Source organism: Ranitomeya variabilis, chromosome 1 (assembly GCF_051348905.1).
Source record: "Ranitomeya variabilis isolate aRanVar5 chromosome 1, aRanVar5.hap1, whole genome shotgun sequence".
Classification (NCBI taxonomy): Eukaryota; Metazoa; Chordata; class Amphibia; order Anura; family Dendrobatidae; genus Ranitomeya; species Ranitomeya variabilis.
This window is the reverse complement of record NC_135232.1, coordinates 802,649,031-802,668,502: the sequence shown is the minus strand read 5'-3', so window position 1 is coordinate 802,668,502 and position 19,472 is coordinate 802,649,031. Positions and strand designations below refer to the sequence as shown.

The 19,472-nt window shown below is 41.3% G+C and overlaps 1 protein-coding gene across 1 annotated transcript in view; it reads right to left on the bottom strand.

Annotated features, from left to right (window-relative positions):
- The window catches only part of WRN (WRN RecQ like helicase), a 233,478-nt gene that overhangs the window by 140,458 nt on the left and 73,548 nt on the right, over window positions 1-19,472 (bottom strand). Inside the window, exons 11-17 of the mRNA XM_077274012.1 lie at window positions 18,624-18,762; window positions 18,320-18,395; window positions 12,742-12,809; window positions 10,723-10,831; window positions 5,342-5,410; window positions 1,821-1,903; window positions 66-172 (exon numbers count right to left, since the gene is read on the bottom strand). Coding sequence (XP_077130127.1) covers window positions 66-172; window positions 1,821-1,903; window positions 5,342-5,410; window positions 10,723-10,831; window positions 12,742-12,809; window positions 18,320-18,395; window positions 18,624-18,762 — 651 coding nt within the window. The remainder of the gene's footprint in view (window positions 1-65; window positions 173-1,820; window positions 1,904-5,341; window positions 5,411-10,722; window positions 10,832-12,741; window positions 12,810-18,319; window positions 18,396-18,623; window positions 18,763-19,472) is intronic.

The following is a 19,472-nucleotide window of genomic DNA, read 5'->3' as shown; positions in this document are numbered from 1 at the left end:
TTTGAAAGAAAGACTTTATGTCTATTAGAAGACTTAACACATTGTGAACAATGTATAGTTCCTACCGAAGGAAGTAATTTCTTGAGCTTTCCAAGGCACCGATAAGAACTTCTGAAATCATGTCCCCATTCAGAAATGCAATGTGCCTCGTCAATGGCAATAAGGCTTACACCTACAAAAGAGATAAAAGAAAGGGTGTTTGTTCTGTATTCATGGAAAATGAAATCTATTAGAGAGGATTATGGATTTCTTACAAATTCACAAGTATTCCATCATTAAAACTAACAGTATTAAAGTGGTTGTCCATAACATGCTGATCAGTGCGTGTCCCACCACTGGGCTAAGCACAACTTGTCAGATGGAGGCATTTCTATCCCCAACGAGGACCTTTTAGCTCAGTTACAATATGACGCGGCAGGTCAGACGCTAAACCGCTACTCAATTCATTCTCTACCGGGATGCCAGAGTTCAGAGCTTGGCGACCTCATAGGGAATGAATGGAGCAGTGTCAAGGATGCGCACTGACCATTCATTCTAACAGGGACAACAGTTCCAGCAATTGGTCTCAAAGAAATATATATATCTTGGTACCGTGTTAGCCAGTAGATAGAAAAATATTGAGAGCCCTCAGTGGTTGATACCTTTTAATGGCTAACTGAAAAGATGGTAACAAATTGCACGCTTTCGAGACTACTCAGGTCTCTTCATCAGGCAAAGACTAACACAAAATCTGAAGAATCACATATTTATGCACAACACAGCACAGAAAGAAATAATGCAATAGATTAGACCAGTGACGCGAAGCAGATTCACCATTATGGGAGAGTTGAAAAACTCTTAATTAAGGAACTTGCTCCTCAGACCTTGTGGGGGCATCAACACAGAACCAGACCCCAATCAGAGGACAATAAAACTTTCACGCTCCTTATCTATGAACTGCTCCAATATTTATGGCTACAACTCTCCCAATAATAGTTCTGCTTCACATCACTTCTCTTATCTATTACATTATTTATGTGCTGTGTTGTACATAAATATGATTCTTCAGATTTTGTGTTATTCTATGCCTGATGAAGAGACCTGAGTAGTCGTTTAAAGGTATCAACCACTGAGGACTCTCAATTCTAAGCAATTGGTCTCATTACTTTTGAAAAATTAATAGACTGTTGAAAAAAAGAGGTGATGCTCCACAACATTAGACATGGCCCTTTCCCAATTTTTTTTTTTTTAAATGTGTTGCTGCCAACAATTTCTAAATGAGATAAGTTTCTAAAACTGGCTATACACTTTACATGGCTCTCGGCCAAACAATGCTTCAAGCGACAGCCATCTCCCATACACAGGAGTGCTCGCACAAAGGACCCCAGATAGCAAGGTATCAATTTATTTAGCTTTCTATGACCTACATGTCCATATAGACAGGTTAGGCTAGGTTCACATTGCGTTAAAGCAGCCCGTTCAACACATGCGTTAAACGGTCTGCGTTAACGCAAGTGCCGACATGTCATATCGCTAGCACAGATAGAGCTAGCAGATGCTCTATCTGCGCTAGTGGTGACGGACCCGGAAACGCTGCAGCCCGCATCCCAGGGTCCGTCACTCAATGACGGCACATCGCTAGCGCACGCCCATTTTGGGCGTGTGCTACCGATGCGCCCGAAATAGAGATTAATGGCAGCATTAAAGGACTGCGTTAACTACAGAAAAATCCTATTAAATGACTAAGTGTATAAATAAATGGAGAAGTCTAAAACTGGTTACTAATTCTCTTTAAAAGTTAATGATAAGGAATTCATAAATTAAAGAAGAAAATAGCATACCATAATTGTTATCTAGCTCTTGAAGCAAAGAAATTCCACCAGAACAAAATTCAGGTGTCATATAAATGACTTTAAACTTTCCTCTGTAAAATCAAAAAGCAAAAATAAGACAAATTCAGGCAAACAAAAATTCTCTCACCACACATTATATTATAGAACCAACAACACACTTTGAAAAAAGTGGTCTATTCTTTTTAAACATTTTATTGGGAGAGGGTAGTTAAGTGAGTAGCTAAAATCAATGAGCTGTAGAGAGCTGAAAGGGATGTTAGGAGTTAACACCTCTCCTGGAGTGTACAGTAGCTTGCAAAAGTATTCACCGCCTTGGCGTTTTACCAATTTTGTTACATTACAACCTCTGTTTAAATATTGTTGTAATCCAATTTGTGTGTGATGCATGAGCACTAAATAGTCTAAGTTGGTGAATTGAAGTGAGAAAAATATAGACATAAATTTAATTTATGGGATCAAATAATAAAAAATTGGCATGTGCATATGTATTCTCCCAACTTACGATAAAGCCCATAAAAATTGCAAGCAATTACCTCCATAAGTCACATGCTTAGTGAAAGGAAGTCTGTATATACACATCTTTTCTGAAAACTCAGAAACGTAAGAGGCACCACTAACCAAACAACACTATGAAGACCAAGAAGATCTGCAAACAAGTTATGGACAAAGTTGTTGAAAAGTACAAGTCAGTGCTGGGTTATAAAAAAAAAATAATAATCTCTGATGATCCCCCGGAGCACCATCAAATCCATTATCATCATATGGAAAGAACATGGTACCACAAAAAACCTGCCAAGACTGGGCCGGCCACCAAAACTCTGAGTCTGGATTAGAAGGGCATTAACCAGAGAGGTAGCACAGAGACCAAAGGTAACCCTGAAGGTGCTACAGAGTTCCCAAGCAGAGCCTGTCCATACGACCATAATACACACTCCATAGAGGTGGCCTTTACGGAAGAAATGACAGAGAAAAGCCTTTACATATGCACAAAAACTATAAGGCTCGTTTTGAGTTTGCCAAAAAAAAAAATGTGGGTCACTCATCAAATGTGTGGAGGCAGGTACTGTGGTCACACGAGACCAAAAATGAACTTTTTGGCCACAAAGGTAAACGCTATGGCTAGCGCCAAATGGACACAGCTCATCACCCCAACAACACCACCCCCACCGTGAATATGGTGGTGGCAGGATTATGCTGTGGTGATGTTTTTTGGCAGCAGGGACAGGGATAATGGGCCGAGTCAAGGGGAAGATGGATGGTGCAAAATACAGACACACTCGAGCAAAGCCTATTTCAGTCTGTCAGTGATTTGAGACTGGGACGGAGGGTCACCTTCCAACATGACAATGACCCAAAGCATATTGCTAAAGTAACACTCGATTGGTTTTATAATAATAATAATTATTATTTTTATTTATATAGCGCCAACATATTCCGCAGCGCTTTACAACTTACAGAGGGGATTTGTACAGACAATAGACATTACAGCATAACAGAAATCACAGTTCAAAACAGATACCAGGAGGAATGAGGGCCCTGCTCGCAAGCTTACAAACTATGAGGAAAAGGGGAGACACGAGAGGTGGATGGTAACAATTGCTTTAGTTATTTGGACCGGCCTGTTATGATCCGGTGACTTTGGAGCCGCATGAACTTTCTCTGGAGTAGGTGGAAACTGTACTGACCGCAAAACCTGAACTAACACCGCAACTAGAAGTAGCCGTGGGGTGTGCCTAACAAACCCTAGACACCTCGACACAGCCAGAGGACTAAATACCCCTATAGATGGAAATAGGAATACTACCTTGCCTCAGAGCAGAACCCCAAAGGATAGGCAGCCCCCCCATGAATATTGACTGTGAGTAGGAGAGGAAAGACACACGCAGGCAGAAAACAGGATTCAGCAAAAGAGGCCACTCTAGCTAAATAGGGAAAGATAGGACAGAATACTAAGCGGTCAGTATTAAACCCTTCCAAAAATATCCACAGCAGATAATACAAAAAGTTCCACAATCTAACTAAAGACATGGAATGTATATCTGCCACTCCAGAGAATCCAACAAGACTGAGAAAATACTGACACAATCTAAGCTGGACAAAAAAAAAGCACTGAATAGCACAGAATTATTAAGCACACAGCATGTGTGCCACAGAAACCAAAACCAGACACTTATCTTTGCTGATTTGGCAGAAGGCAGAAGGAACCAAACCAGGACCAAAACCTCCCAACAACCATGGACAACTGGCAAGGACTAATGAATCCTGCACGCCTAAATACCCCAGTCAGAACTGCAATCAGCAGATACACCTGACCAGGACTGCAACTCAGGGACAACTGCATTACCACCTACAACCACCGGAGGGAGCCCAAAAGCAGAATTCACAACACCGGCCATAGTGTAAGGCTCGGGGGTGTTCATGTAAAGCTGCAGTTTAAGGGGAAATGTGTAAATATTTTGGAGTTGCCTAGTCAAAGCCCAGACCTTAATCCATTGGAGAAACTGTGGTCAGACTTGAAGATAGGTGAACAGAAAACTTGAAGAAGCTGGAGCAGCTTTGCCTTGGGAAATTCTCAGTGGCTCACAGACTTATCCAAAGCGACTTACAGCTGTAATTGTAAAAGGAGACTCTACAACGTAGTGACTTTAGGGGTGTGAATAACTCTGCATACTGAAGTTTTCAGTTATTTTGTCCTATTGTGTTGTTTGCTTCACAATAAAAAGAAAACAAAATGTGCACAGTAATAGGCATGTTCTTTTACATGAGCTGATGCAAACCCTCAAAATAAACAATAAAATTAGGCTATTTTCACACTTGCGTTTTCTGCTGTCCGTTGTTGTGCAGTAGAATGACGTATCGACGGACGTCACGAAAATAGGGAAAAACGTGTGTGACGCATCCAGTGTAATGATGAGAGAGAGACTTTTTTCCGGATTTGAAAATCCTTCCGGGCATGCTCAGAGGGGAAAAACGGGATCCATCGCTGGATTCCAGTGTGTGACTGTAAGCGACAGATCCTGCGTCCATAGGCTTCCATTATAGCTGACGACAGGCAGCGCAGGATGCGTCGCTGACCGATTTTCCGACATGCAGAAAAAACGTTCCTATGAACGTTTTCTCCGCACAACAGACCGCTAATTTGCGACGGATCCAGTGCACGATGGATTTTTTTGCAGGATCCTGCATTCTCAAAAATCGACGGATTGTGACGGAAGCTGAAAAACGCAAGTGTGAAAGTAGCCTTACAGGTTTTGAGGCAGCAAAACATTAAAAAAAGCCAAGGCGGGGTGAATACTTTAGCAAGCCACTGTAACACTGTGCACACATGGTCAGGAACTAAAGGTCGGGCTCCATGGAAACAAGCTGTACACTATGCAAAATCAAAGCTCAAATTTCAGGAGAATGACAGTAGATGGAAAAAGTAAGTCAATTGCTAACTTGCTTATTTTCATACGGTCTGGCAAACTAAAACAATTTAAGAACATGAGAATACCCCTCTAACTACTTACCCTTTCACATCAGGCAGGATGTTTTTAGACTGTGCAGATCCGAGGAAACAGGCAGGAATATTTGACATCCTAATGTTCAAAGAAAAAACATATGCCATGCTAAGCAATACCATATGTTTAGTTTTCAGATTGTTTTTTTTTATTCACAGAAAATCTATTTTAAAACTTTTTGTTACATATTTTTACTCCATTGATCCTGCAAACATTTGTACAATATACTGCAATACCTCCTTTGTCTGACCACGTTAATGCTCACGGTCTCCAAAGGCTGTGACTAGTGATGAGCGAGTATACTCATTGCTCGGGTTTTCCTGAGCACGCTCGGGTGATCTCCGAGTGCTTGTAACTGCTCGGAGATTTAGTTTTTGTTGATAGAACTGCAAGATTTACAACAACTACCCAGCCTGAGTACATGTGGGGGTTGCCTGGTTGCTAGGGAATCCCCACATGTAATCAAGCTGTCTAGTAGCTGTAAATCATTTAGCAGCAGCATGAAAACTAAATCTCCGAGCAGTCATAAATACTCGGAGGTCACCCGAGCAACGAGTACACTCGCTCATCACTAGCTGTGACATCTAAAAACGTAAAACTGCAACCATTAGCTCTAACTGATTGCAGCAGTCACAAATGGGTGTAGAGTGGAATATAGCCGGCACCAGCCATATGTGAAGCAGGCTTAGATTCTGAGCCTTCTCCATACACGCGCACCCAATATATAGTATACAGCAGATGTCAGCAAGGGGTCAAGCATGTAAATAGTGTCTAACAGCAAATGTCCCTTGCCCATATGCATCTAATCATACAGAAGCTTCAATTCTTTAAAAACATGACCAGAAACTAAACGCTATGCCGGACCGGCTGTCAGACAATATTAAGAGTGTAACGCATTGGTCGGACTCTATAGGTTGGGAGACAAGTGATCAATTACGTACACAGGCCAAACTGACTATCTTATATGTCCCTCCTTCCCAAAATCAGATGTTGGGAGCTAAGTAGAACTGGCATGTTGGACTTGCCTGATCCTTTATTCACACAACTAGGTATGTGTAGAATGGAGCTATATAAGGAGGGTGGCCACATTTAGTATTTATTATACCCCCAAGAATACAAATTATTTAAGCAAGCCAATCAGGGTATGTGTCCACGTTCAGGATTAAATCCGGATTAGCTGTGGATGGAACACTGCGTACAGCTGCAGCGTTCAACCCGCAGCGTCCAGATGTTACAGCGTAGCGGAGGGGATTTTATGAAATCCCATCTCCACTATGCGTGCAAACACTCATCTGGCAGCCCTGCATTTACGGACATGTGGCGCGTCTTTTTAGAACGCAGCATGTCTGTTGGGCCCTATGTATGGGGTGCGGAGATTCCGCATGTGTGTAATGAACACATCCGGAATCACCGTGTGTATAGAAGGGGGCGGCGCTTTGGGTGGAGTGGGTTTTCTGCTCCGTCCAAAGCGACGTGATTACGGACCATGGACACGTACCCTAAGAAATGCAGAGAGATCTAAGCTTTGAAGCCATAGAATAATGTATTTTGGACAATAGGGATGATTGTATAAGTAATGCAACTCAACGTTACTATATTGATCAGTTGGGAAGGTCCTGCTGTCACTGTGAATGGGCTGGAGGAATGCAAAAACACACAAGGAAAAAAAAGGTCAAAACTAACCAGCACATCTAAACTACCCGTATATACTTGAGTATAAGCCAAGATTTTCAGCCCATTTTTTGGGGCTGAAAGTCCCCCTCTCGGCTTATACTCGAGTCATACCCAGGGGTCGGCAGGGGAGGGGGAGCGGGGGCTGTCTAATTATACTCACCTGCTCCTGGCAAGGTCCCTGCAGGTCCCTGGCTTCCCAGCTTCTTCCTGTACTGAGCGGTCACATGGTACCGTTCATTACAGTAATGAATATGCGGCTCCACCTCCCATAGGAGTGGAGCCGCATATTCATTACTGTAATGAGCGGTAACGGTGACCGCTCAGTACAGGAAGAAGCTGGGGCGTCGGGGAAGCAGGGACCTGCAGGGACCGCGCCAGGAGCAGGTGAGTATACGGGGAGAGGAGCGCTGCGCGATAGTCACCTACTCCCCGTTCCGGGCGCCGCTCCATCTTCTGCAGTGACGCTCAGGTCAGAGGGCGCGGTGACGTAGTTAGTGCGCGCCCTCTGCCTGAACGTCACTGCAGAATATGCTGAAGATGGAGCGGCGCCGGAACGAAGTCAGGTGAATATTGAAAGTGCCGGGGGCCTGAGCGACGGAGAGGTGAGTATGTGTTTTTTTTTTATCACAGCAAATGGGGCAAGTGTCTGTATGGAGCATCTTATGGGGCAATAACGTTTGTGCAGCACTATATGGGGCAAGTGTCTGTATGGGGCCATAACGTTTGTGCAGCACTATATGGGGCAAGTGTCTGTGTGGGGCCATAACGTTTGTGCAGCACTATATGGGGCAAGTGTCTGTATGGAGCATCTTATGGGGCCATAATCAACGTTTGTGCAGCACTATATGGGGCAAATGTCTGTATGGAGTATCTTATGGGGCCATAACGTTTGTGCAGCACTATATGGGGCAAATATTTTTATGGAGCATCTTATAGAGCCATAATTAACGTTTGTGGAGCATTATATGGGGCAAGTGTCTGTATGGAGCATCTAATGGGGCCATAATCAAGGTTTGTGCAGCACTATATGGGGTAAATATCTTTATGGAGCATCTTATGGGGCCATAATCAACATTTGTGCAGCATTATATTGGGCAAATGTGTCTATGGAGCATCATATGGGGCCATTATTAACATTTATGCAGGATTATATGGGGCATATTTTAATATGGAGCATCTTATGGGGCCATCATAAACTTTATGGAGCATTATATGGGGCTCCTGATTCAATATGGATATTCAAAAACACTTAACCTACTCATGTCTCAATTAATTTTACTTTTATTGGTATCTATTTTTACTTTTGACATTTACCGATAGCTGCTGCATTTCCCACCCTAGGCTTATACTCGAGTCATTAAGTTCTCCCAGTTTTTTTGTGGCAAAACTAGGGGGGTCGGCTTATACTCGAGTATATACGGTAAATGAAATACAATGCAAACACACAAACACAAAATATGCACAAAGACATTTTGGATTGCATTATTGCTACATTTAACAATATACTGTAATTGTGAGGTTCTTAGAGCTTATTTTGATCAAATTGTTTAAGCCCACCTGCCTGGGTGAGGTGAAGTCATACAGGACAATACACTAAGAAAGGTGGAGTCTATGCTTGTTGAAGGATGAGAGACAACACTGCAACTGTTTTGAGGGGCACTGCTGTGACTGCTGTGCAGTCTTAGTAGAGTAGTAAATAAGTGGGTCATTAAGAGTGATTCATACAAAAGTTATAGTATGCACACTGTAAAAATCAATTTTCATCAATTATTTAACAACTTCCCGACCTGTGACGCAGCGTATGCATCATGGCGGGATCGCATTCCTGCGGGTCGGGTGAACGGGTTAATTAAAATTTCACCCGACCTGCAGGAACAGGGGGACTTGTACTTGAGCCCCGTGGCTACGTTCGCTCTGGTGACCTCTTTGTCATCGCCCCCCAGATCTGATTGGAGCTAGCGTCCATGTGACACTATCCCTAAAATTAGATGTGGGGGGGCGGAGTGAAACATGGCTGCCCTCGCTCTGCAGCCTGATCCCTTCCGTGGGAGCTGCAGAGCGATTTCCCTTCTGCTGCGGCATCGCCGCCGCCTCTGCCTGCCATCCGTTACTCCCCTCTGCTGCCCTCTGCCATCCGATTCCACCCAGCCACCTCCGCTCCCTCCCCCAGTGAACACCCCCTGCTGCTGCCGGCTCCATCTCCATCTCCATGCTGCATCTCCTCAGCCCCCTCCTGCCCCCCCGGGCCTGAGAGCCCCCCCGATCACCCCCTTGCCCCGCAATTATCTCCCCCCTGCCCCACAGTGTTTCCAGTGTGTAGACACATCAGGGGCTCTGCAAACGTAACATGACGTCCGCAGACCATTCCTTCAAAGTTTCCATTTCAAAATGTCACTACTTCCCTTCCTAGCCCCGACGTGTGCCCTAACAGTGGTTCTCGCCCACATATGGGGTAGCAGCGTACTTAGGACAAACTGGACAACAACTTTTGAGGTCCAATTTCTCCTGTTACCCTTGTTAAAATAAAAAATTGCGGGCTAAAAAATAATTTTTGAGGAAAAAAAAATGATTTTTTTTAATTCTCACGGCTCTGTGTTATAAACTTCGGAGGCACTCGTGGGGGTTCAAGGTGCTTACCACACATCTAGATTAGTTCCTTGAGGGGGGGGGATCTAGTTTCCAAAATGGGGTCACTTGTGGGGGAGCTCCAATGTTTATGCACACAGGGGCTCACCAAAAGCGACATGGTGTCTGCTAACGATTGGAGCTAATTTTCCATTCAAAAGGACAAATGGCGCTCCTTCCCTTCCGAGCCCTGCCGTGCGCCCAAACAGTGGTTTACCCCCACATATGAGGTTTCAGTGTACGCAGGACAAATTGCACAACAACTTTTGGGGTCCACTTTCTCCTTTTATCCTTGGGAAAATAAAAAATTGTCGCTAAAAGATCTTTTTTTGACTAAAAACGTAAATGTTAAATTTTTCCCTTCCATGTTGCTTCGGCTGCTGTGAAACACCTGAAGGATTAATACACTTTTTGAATGTGGTTTTGATCACCTTGAGGGGTGCAGTTTTTTGAATGGTGTCACTTTTGGGTATTTTCAGCCATATAGACCCCTCAAACTGACTTCAAATGTGAGATGGTCCCTAAAAAAAATGGTTTTGTAAATTTGGTTGTAAAAATGAGAAATCGCTGATCAACTTTTAACCCTTATAACTTTTTAACCCCAAAAATGTTGTTTCCAAATTTGTGCTGATGTAAAGTAGACATGTGGGAAATGTTATTTATTAACTATTTTGTGTTACATAATTCTCTTTAACAGAATACAAATTAAAAATTAGAAAATTGCGAAATTTTCAAAATCTTCTCCAAATTTCCGATTTTTTCACAAATAAACGCAAAAATTATTGACCTAAATTTACCACTAACATGAAGCCCAATATGTCACGAGAAAAACAATCTCAGAATATCTAGGATACCTTGAAGCGTTCCTGAGTTATTACCTCATAAAGGGACACTGGTCAGAATTGTAAAAAATGGCCAGGTCATTAAGGTCAAAATAGGCTGGGTCATGAAGGGGTTAAGCTCATCTGATGATCCTGAACCATTTTGATTCCATTGTAACAGGATGAAAACATTCTTACCTTATCTAAGAATTTCCCACAGCTGCAAATAAAATTCATGGAGGCAAAACAACCCTATTCAGTGACACTTACGAAAGCTGTAAAACTTGGTCTTCCATGAGTGAAATAAGGGGACAGATCACAATGCCAATGCAGGAAGTATACACTGGAGCAAACTGATAACACAGACTCTTTCCATAACCTAAAAAAATAAACATTCACCCACAAAAGACATGTTATTCAAATACGATTAGTATTGCTTCATTTTGTAGCAGTCTGTACAATAAAAAATATGGACACCTTAACACACATGTACTTTTGGAGTTCGTAGATACCAAACATGTATAGATTGTTTTTTTTTTTATTTAAGTGATGAAAAAACAATCCAAAGTTTGTTTAAAAAAAAAAAAAAAATTGAGTCATTTTATTATACCCGTAGCGTCTCCATTTTTTGTGATCTAGGGTTGGGTGAGTGCTTATTTTAAGCGTGCCGAGCTGACGTTTTTAATTATACCATTTTGCTACACATATGATCTTTTGATCACCCGTTATTGCATTTTATTTTATGCAGCATTTAAAGGGTTAACAGCTGAGGGTGGATTGTGGATTCCACTCGCGGCTGTTAGAGGCACATGCCAGCTGTTCAAAACAGGTGACATGTGCCGGGAAGGATATGGGCTCAGCGCCGCAGCCCACACCAAAGGGAGAGTTTGCCTACTCTTGACTGCAGAATACATTTTTTTAACACAAAGGCTATTAAAGTGAAATGGTGCACAATATTTAAGAAACCCAAAAGCAAAAATGATTTTTAGCCAAAAACACATGCATTTAAGTAAAATAAATCACTGTAATTCCACCAAATGGTGTCACGTCCATATATTTTAAGGATTTTATCCAGACCTGCTATTTTCTCCTAAATGCCTGTCTATATGTTAAATTGCTCCTATTATAAACGGTATGTATGTTAAAGGGAAGCTGTCAGCAGGTTGTTGCTATGTAACCTGAGGACATCATGAGATGGAGCTTAAAACCCAGATTTCAACGATGTGTCACATAGGCTGTGTGCTGCTGTTTACTTATAATAAAGGTTTTTTCACTTGATGATTATCATTGCCAAGACTACAACACCTCAGGCTTGCTAGTCTGACTTTGCCCTCCTGTGATAAGCAGCTCACTGTCAATAGACAATGTACATACAGAGCCTGGTGTGGGCGGGGGTAGCTTTCTCACCTCAGCTTTATGCTAAATCTAAGAACTCAGATTGTGTCAGAACGGCTGCACCGAGTAAACTAAATGATACATTGTTGGATTCAGGGTCTCCTTATCTACATCATGCTGCTCTCAGAAGAGGTAGAAAAAAACCCAGAGACAAATTCCCTTAAATAATTTAGAGATTTCAGCCGGACCTGCTATTTTAAACTAAAGGGGTTTCCCCTACTAGGACAATCCCTTCTTAAACTAAATGTTCAGCCCCGATAAAATAATAAGGCCTGTACTCCCCTCCCGTGCTGGCTCCCTTCCAGTGGTGACGGCACTTACAGTCCCAGGGCTGTGATGCGGTGGAATAACACGTGATGCCCGGCTCACCCACTGGCGTCACTGTCTCCGCCTTCAGTCATACTGAACATGAAGAAGTAGTCCGGAATCAGCTGCGGCCCTGGCTTCCTCCACATGTTTAGTTTGTCCGAATGCAGAGACAGTGACGCCAGTGCTGACTGGGTGCCAGCATCACGTGTAAGAACACCACATCACAGCGCCGGGGAGAGCGAGTGCCGACTCCGCGGGAACAGAGCCGGCATTGGAGGAGAGTATAGGCTTTATTATTTAATCGGGGTGGAACATTTGGTTTAACAAGGTGTTGTCCTAGTAGTGGAAAACCCCTTTAAATACCTGCTTACATGCAAAATCGCACTTATTGTAAGTGACTGTCACTACTACTAATAGATTTTAGTAAATTCAAGGAGACATCATGCAACTACTTCAAATCTGTTTTGGTTTCCTTCCACAGTTCGTTCATGGATTGAAGTCAGGTATTGCAATCCAGCCCCATGTAAAATCTTGGTAAGACACAAACGAACAATGGATAAAATATGTTTTAGACAGATTGGTTACCTGTTGCCATGACAACAAGGTTGTCACGCCTTTCTTTTAAAATGGAACTGATAACTTTCCACTGGACCCTGGGAAATAAGGAGAGGCGAAAATAGTAAAATAGAAACATTCTTCCCACGCTGATGACAGATGCCTATTAATTTAATAATTGCCTTTGATGTCGCAGCATGTTCCTACCATAGTAGGCTTTCACACTGACCGTCAAACCTTGTATGAAGACTGGGACCTAAAACAACCATATTGAAGGGTTCTCCAAGAAAGTGATAAAATGGCCCAGTCATGTAATTCAAACGGCAGCCCATAAAAGTCACTTGTTAGAATAGGTCTGAAGGAACAGCTCAAGAGACATCTCACATAGGAGATGTATCGTAAGCACAAATATCAGTAAGCTGGCAGAGCAGGGCTGGCACAGGAAAAGAAATACATCTTCTCCTTGGTGGACTGAGCACAGAAGATTTTTTTTCTCCAGCCTCAGTCGTCCGTGCACTGTCAGCTGAGGAAAAATGTATTTCTTCTCCTGTCAAAGCCCTTCTCCTGCAGCTCACCAGTATGTGTGTTTACAATATACCTCCTCTGTCAGTTGAGACACAGGACTTGGAAATTGTGTTTATTTAGACTTTAGCCAATCCTGATAAGTCACTTGGATGAGATGCCGCTTAAAATTATATAACAATGGACATTTTATTACATTCTTGGAAAAATCCTTTAAGCACTGTGTCCCGGAATTGAGAAGCCATTTCCCTATTTTGAAGATAACTCAGGAATCCTTTGACATTAAGTACGGTAATTCTTTATGAAAAAAAGGTTTAAGCAGCATGGAGAGACTCTTTTAAAACTTAACTTTTAATTAATATTTTTTCTAAAAAAAATAGAGACATGCACAGGGAGAAAACACATACAAAAACTAAAAACCCTATATTTTGTCAGTAGGTAAATAACCTATATTGGTGGGTGCCATATATTTCTGTGACAAATGATATGGAAAGTGCCATTGTGCACAAAAAAGGTTAGATCTCACCCACTTCATATGGCAAGATATAGGAGGCCACGGGGTTCCACGGACAGCAACGATAATATATCACATTAGTCTATCCTGCTATGCTCCAAGCAAATACTTCCGCCCTGACAAAGTGTAGTTCTGGTTAAATTAACAAAAAACAGACAATTCCCTCCCAACACATTTTTATCAAAGTAATGAGATGTCATCAGGGATGTGTACATGTAAAGGGAAGACAGGGTCTATATAGCTCCAGATGTATAGAGCAAAAACACCTCGAAATATATACAGAATACATACATCTACAAAACGCATATCTTGGAGAGTGTGACCTACAGTGATACGTATACCCTACCAGGGGAGCAGAGTGCTACACCCTCTTTAGCAAAGACTGGGGGAAAAAAAAAGTCACATAGACTATCTGTCCCGTCAGGATTCGCTATGTCATTTACCCCATGTGCAGGGCATTGAAGAAGCTTAGGTATCCATAGTTACGATAACTCATATAGTGAGAGTAAGTTAGCGGTTAGTGGTCGTAACCATGGAGACCTAAGCTACAGCAATGCCCTGTTCATGGGGTTAGCGACAAAGCGAATCAGAAGAACTATACTTCATTTCTAATTGGAGGTATTTGCTAATATTATTACACTCATTATATACTGGGATAGGATCGTGAAGATGGGAATACCCTTTTAAAGCATTCAATTATTTTGTATTTGAAGGGAATCTGTCACCAGGTTTCTGCTATATAACTTAAAAGCAGGATAATGTAGGTGCTGAGACTGATTACAGCGATTTTTGTCACTTACCGGTCTGCATACCTTCATTTTGATTAGCAGTGCTCAGAATGCGGAGCTCTGGATAGACCCGCCCCCACCACTGATTGGCAGCTTTCTGTGTGTGGTTACACTGAGCAGTTGACAAGGAGGCAGGAGACAGCTAGTCTTGATTTTATTGAAATGGCAAACACAGCCTAATAAGTGATACATCGCCGGAATAAGGCTCTCAGCTCCTACATCAGGCTGCTCTCAGGTTACATTGCAAAAACACAATGACAGATTCCCTTTTATAACTGTAATAGCTGATCACCTTTGATAATAAAAAGTCTTATTCCTTTGAAAAGGAACATTACAATCAACTTTTCCGAAACCAAAAAGTGTACGTACTTCTCATATTTAGGCAACAGAATTATGATAAATTCTTGAATATTTGCCTATCCATTGCTATACAAATTTCAGTGCATATGATCCATAGGGGACATCAATTCCCCATTGACTGCCAGGACAAAATTACTAACAATACAGGAATGCTTACAGTTCCAGCATTTCTTGATCAGGCTAAATGGTGCCCTAAGAAAAACTGCCCCATGGTTCCCATTAACCAAATTCAACAAACAAAAGGAATAAAAATAGGAGTCAATGGATCTAGTCAGTGGCATAAATAGAGCCACTACCTTTCTGAATATAAAAAAATGCATGCCATTTCTTTTTTTACCCCACTGCCCAATGCATCAAACTGTCATGGCCCATGGGAGTTTGCTAAAAGAACATTTCCGGTATGTTCACATATTGTATGACAGTACCAGTATTGTGGGTGAGACATCACAAAAACATGTTTTTTTTAAATGTTTCCAATTTTGCTTTCGTATAAGGATCTCTATATTAAAAATAAAATTAGTAATCCTGCAATCTTCACGTGGCCACTGGGACTTTTTTAGACTCATATACTTTACTAGGCAGGATTACAATGATAGGTAACACCTTTATTTATCCTCAGATAATAACACAGAATCCACCATTAAGGATAGGACCTGTGCACAGTATATACCGTATGGGAATAAACATACAAGAAATAGGAGGAAACCAATATGGCTAAATAGAGCTGTAAGGGGCGCAATAAGTGACAAAAAGAAAGCATTTAGAGAATTAAAGGAAGTAGGTAGTGAGGAGGCATTAAATAAATACAGAAAATTACATACATTCTGTAAAAAGCAAATCAAGGCAGCAAAGATTGAGACAGAGAGACTCATTGCCAGAGAGAGTAAAAATAATCCCAAAATATTCTTTAACTACAGAAATAGTAAGAAACTAAAAAATGAAAGTGTTGGCCCCCTTAAAAATAGTCTGGGTGAAATGGTGGATGAGGAAAAAGCCAATATGCTAAATGACTTTTTTTCATCAGTATTTACACAAGAGAATCCCATGGCAGACAATATGATCAGTGATAACAAAAATTCCCCATTAAGTGTCACCTGCTTAACCCAGCAGGAAGTACGGCGGCGTCTAAAAATCACTAAAATTGACAAATCTCCAGGCCCGAATGGGATACACCCCCGAGTACTGCAGGAACTAAGTACAGTCATTGATAGACCATTATTTTTAATCTTTAAAGAGTCCATAATAACAGGGTCTGTACCACAGGACTGGCGTATAGCAAATGTGGTGCCAATATTCAAAGAGGGGACAAAAACTCAGTAATTATAGGCCAGTAAGCTTAACCTCTACTGTGGGTAAAATCCTGGAGGGTATTCTAAGAGATGCTATGCTGGAGTATCTGAAGAGGAATAACCTCATGACCCAGTATCAGCACGGGTTTACTAGGGACCGTTCATGTCAGACTAATTTGATCAGCTTCTATGAAGAGGTAAGTTCCGGACTGGACCAAGGGAACCCAGTGGACGTAGTATATATGGACTTTTCCAAAGCTTTTGATACGGTGCCACACAAAAGGATGTTACATAAAATGAGAGTAATGGGGATAGGGAAAAATATGTGTAAGTGGGTTGAGAGCTGGTTCAGAGATAGGAAACAAAGGGTGGTTATTAATGGAGCACACTCGGACTGGGTCGCGGTTAGCAGTGGGGTACCACAGGGGTCAGTATTGGGCCCTCTTCTTTTTAACATATTTATTAATGACCTTGTAGGGGGCATACAGAGTAGAATTTCAATATTTGCAGATGACACTAAACTCTGCAGGGTAATCAATACAGAGGAGGACAATTTTATATTTCAGGATGATTTATGTAAACTAGAAGCTTGGGCTGGTAAATGGCAAATGAGCTTTAATGGGGATAAATGTAAGGTCATGCACTTGGGTAGAAGTAATAAGATGTATAACTATGTGCTTAATTCTAAAACTCTGGGCAAAACTGTCAATGAAAAAGACCTGGGTGTATGGGTGGATGACAAACTCATATTCAGTGGCCAGTGTCAGGCAGCTGCTACAAAGGCAAATAAAATAATGGGATGCATTAAAAGAGGCATAGATGCTCATGAGGAGAACATAATTTTACCTCTATACAAGTCACTAGTTCGACCACACTTAGAATACTGTACACAGTTCTGGTCTCTGGTGTATAAGAAAGACATAGCTGAACTGGAGCGGGTGCAGAGAAGAGCGACCAAGGTTATTAGAGGACTGGGGGGTCTGCAATACCAAGATAGGTTATTACACTTGGGGCTATTTAGTTTGGAAAAACGAAGGCTAAGGGGTGATCTTATTTTAATGTATAAATATATGAGGGGACAGTACAAAGACCTTTCTGATGATCTTTTTAATCAGAGACCTGAGACAGGGACAAGGGGGCATCCTCTACGTCTGGAGGAAAGAAGGTTTAAGCATAATAACAGACGCGGATTCTTTACTGTAAGAGCAGTGAGACTATGGAACTCTCTGCCGTATGATGTTGTAATGAGTGATTAATTACTTAAATTTAAGAGGGGACTGGATACCTTTCTGGAAAAGTATAATGTTACATGGTATATATACTAGATTCCTTGATAGGGCGTTGATCCAGGGAACTAGTCTGATTGCCGTATGTGGAGTCGGGAAGGAATTTTTTTTCCCCAAAGTGGAGCTTACTATTTGCCACATGGGGTTTTTTTTTGCCTTCCTCTCAATCAACATGTTAGGGCATGTTAGGTTAGGATAAACTAGGTTGAACTAGATGGACTTAAAGTCTTCCTTCAACCTTAATAACTATGTTACTATTTACAATAGGTGATGTCACAGCTGATCTTGCTTCCCCTCCCTTCACATTGCATTGGATCAATAGACACTTCAGTACAAAAGATAATGTTGAGCTAGGTCCATTGTGGCTATGTACATGTGTTGTTTCCTGGAACAAAAGGAATTTAAATTAAAAAAAAACAAACCTGTGGCAAATGTGAAATATTTCTATTTTTAATACAGATTGTGAAAAAAATGGACAAAAAAACTAAAAACTTTTTTTTATTGATTGATTTTTCAAAAGCTTATTATGGTGAAAAAATTGGCTTTTTTTGCCTGTTGGATGTTTTTATTAATACATTTTGGGAGCAATTCTGGTGCCTTTCATTTTCTTTTTTGTGGATATACGTCGGCAATTTGTAGAGTCGCCACAAAAAGGCAGTGACTTGTGAGTGGTGCAGGAGATAAACCTTTACCCTGGGGAGGGCAGGGAAGTAATGGCATTAAAATTAATATTTGCATTGAAATGTCTGCGTGCAGAGTCGCAGATGCCATCAGAGATTCCCCGACAGCCCTGCTTCCTGTACTTTTGCATTTTGAGTTCCTTTTAGATCCCTCCCGAATAATACTTACGGCTTAAAACTTGAATGGCCAAAAAAGGTTTTCAAGCAAGATATTTCATGCACATTTGGTTCAGGAATAGCTGGATCTTTTCAGAAGGAAAAAAGAAAAAAATATTATTTCTATTTACAAATTTTTCATATGATTTCAACATAATAAACACTTTTTAGAAATTAAGAGTCTAGACCTTTCCCATTCCAAAAATGAAAAATCTCTACAAAAATACATTTAAAGTATTTGACATAGTTATGAATTGATTTATTCATTAGTTATCCCACATACTGGACTATTTTTTGGACTAAATTATAAGTCATACCCCAATCTTCTTCATCCTCCTCTTCTATGCCTTCATCTTCTTCCTCATCCACAGCGTTGTGTACTTCACCTTTTGGTGCAAGCATTTGTGGAGAGCTTCTGGAGAATGAGTCCGGGCTTTTATCCAGGACTTCTACAGACTAGCAAAACAATAGAAACATTTATTATACCATATTAACTATGTTACACATCTGATAGAAGTTTGATCTAACCACAGTCAACTGTGATGATAATTCGTATCATCAGAAAAAATTACTGTTTTAATTACGGTAGGTTTGTGTGATAAATGTGTTCTTTTTTCTTCATATCACAATTAGTATTAAGAATTTAAAAATAAAAAATAGAACTCTAAATTTTCACACTGGCCACTGGGGCTTTTTTAGATTCTAACTTCCTGATATATCGCAAACACATGCACATTAGCCACAATGAACAGATTGGGATCCAATCATCTATATTGAAGCATCTAATGAGAATGTGCAATGTAATTGGGAAAGGAGGGGGTAGCAAAATCAGGTGTGACATTTCATATTGTGATGGGTTAGCTGTCATTTGAATCCTGCCTTTGGTAACATGGAGCTTGATTAAAGGGGTATTCTCAAGTTGTTTTTGAAGCAACTCAGAGCTATGCAGTCTCCTTACAGTCTTGGGCAGAACAGGCACTTCTCCTTGACTTACAGTTCTGGTGAGCAGAAGAACTGTAGCATTGGAACTGTAAAGCTCAGGACGAGTTCTGCTGTTACACATCAGCCATCAGTGGTTTGTTTTGAAGTCTACACTTCTCACTGTATTTTACAGACAAGCACATGGCTCAGGACAGCAAGAGCTGAGAGACGTGTTTAGGAGAACT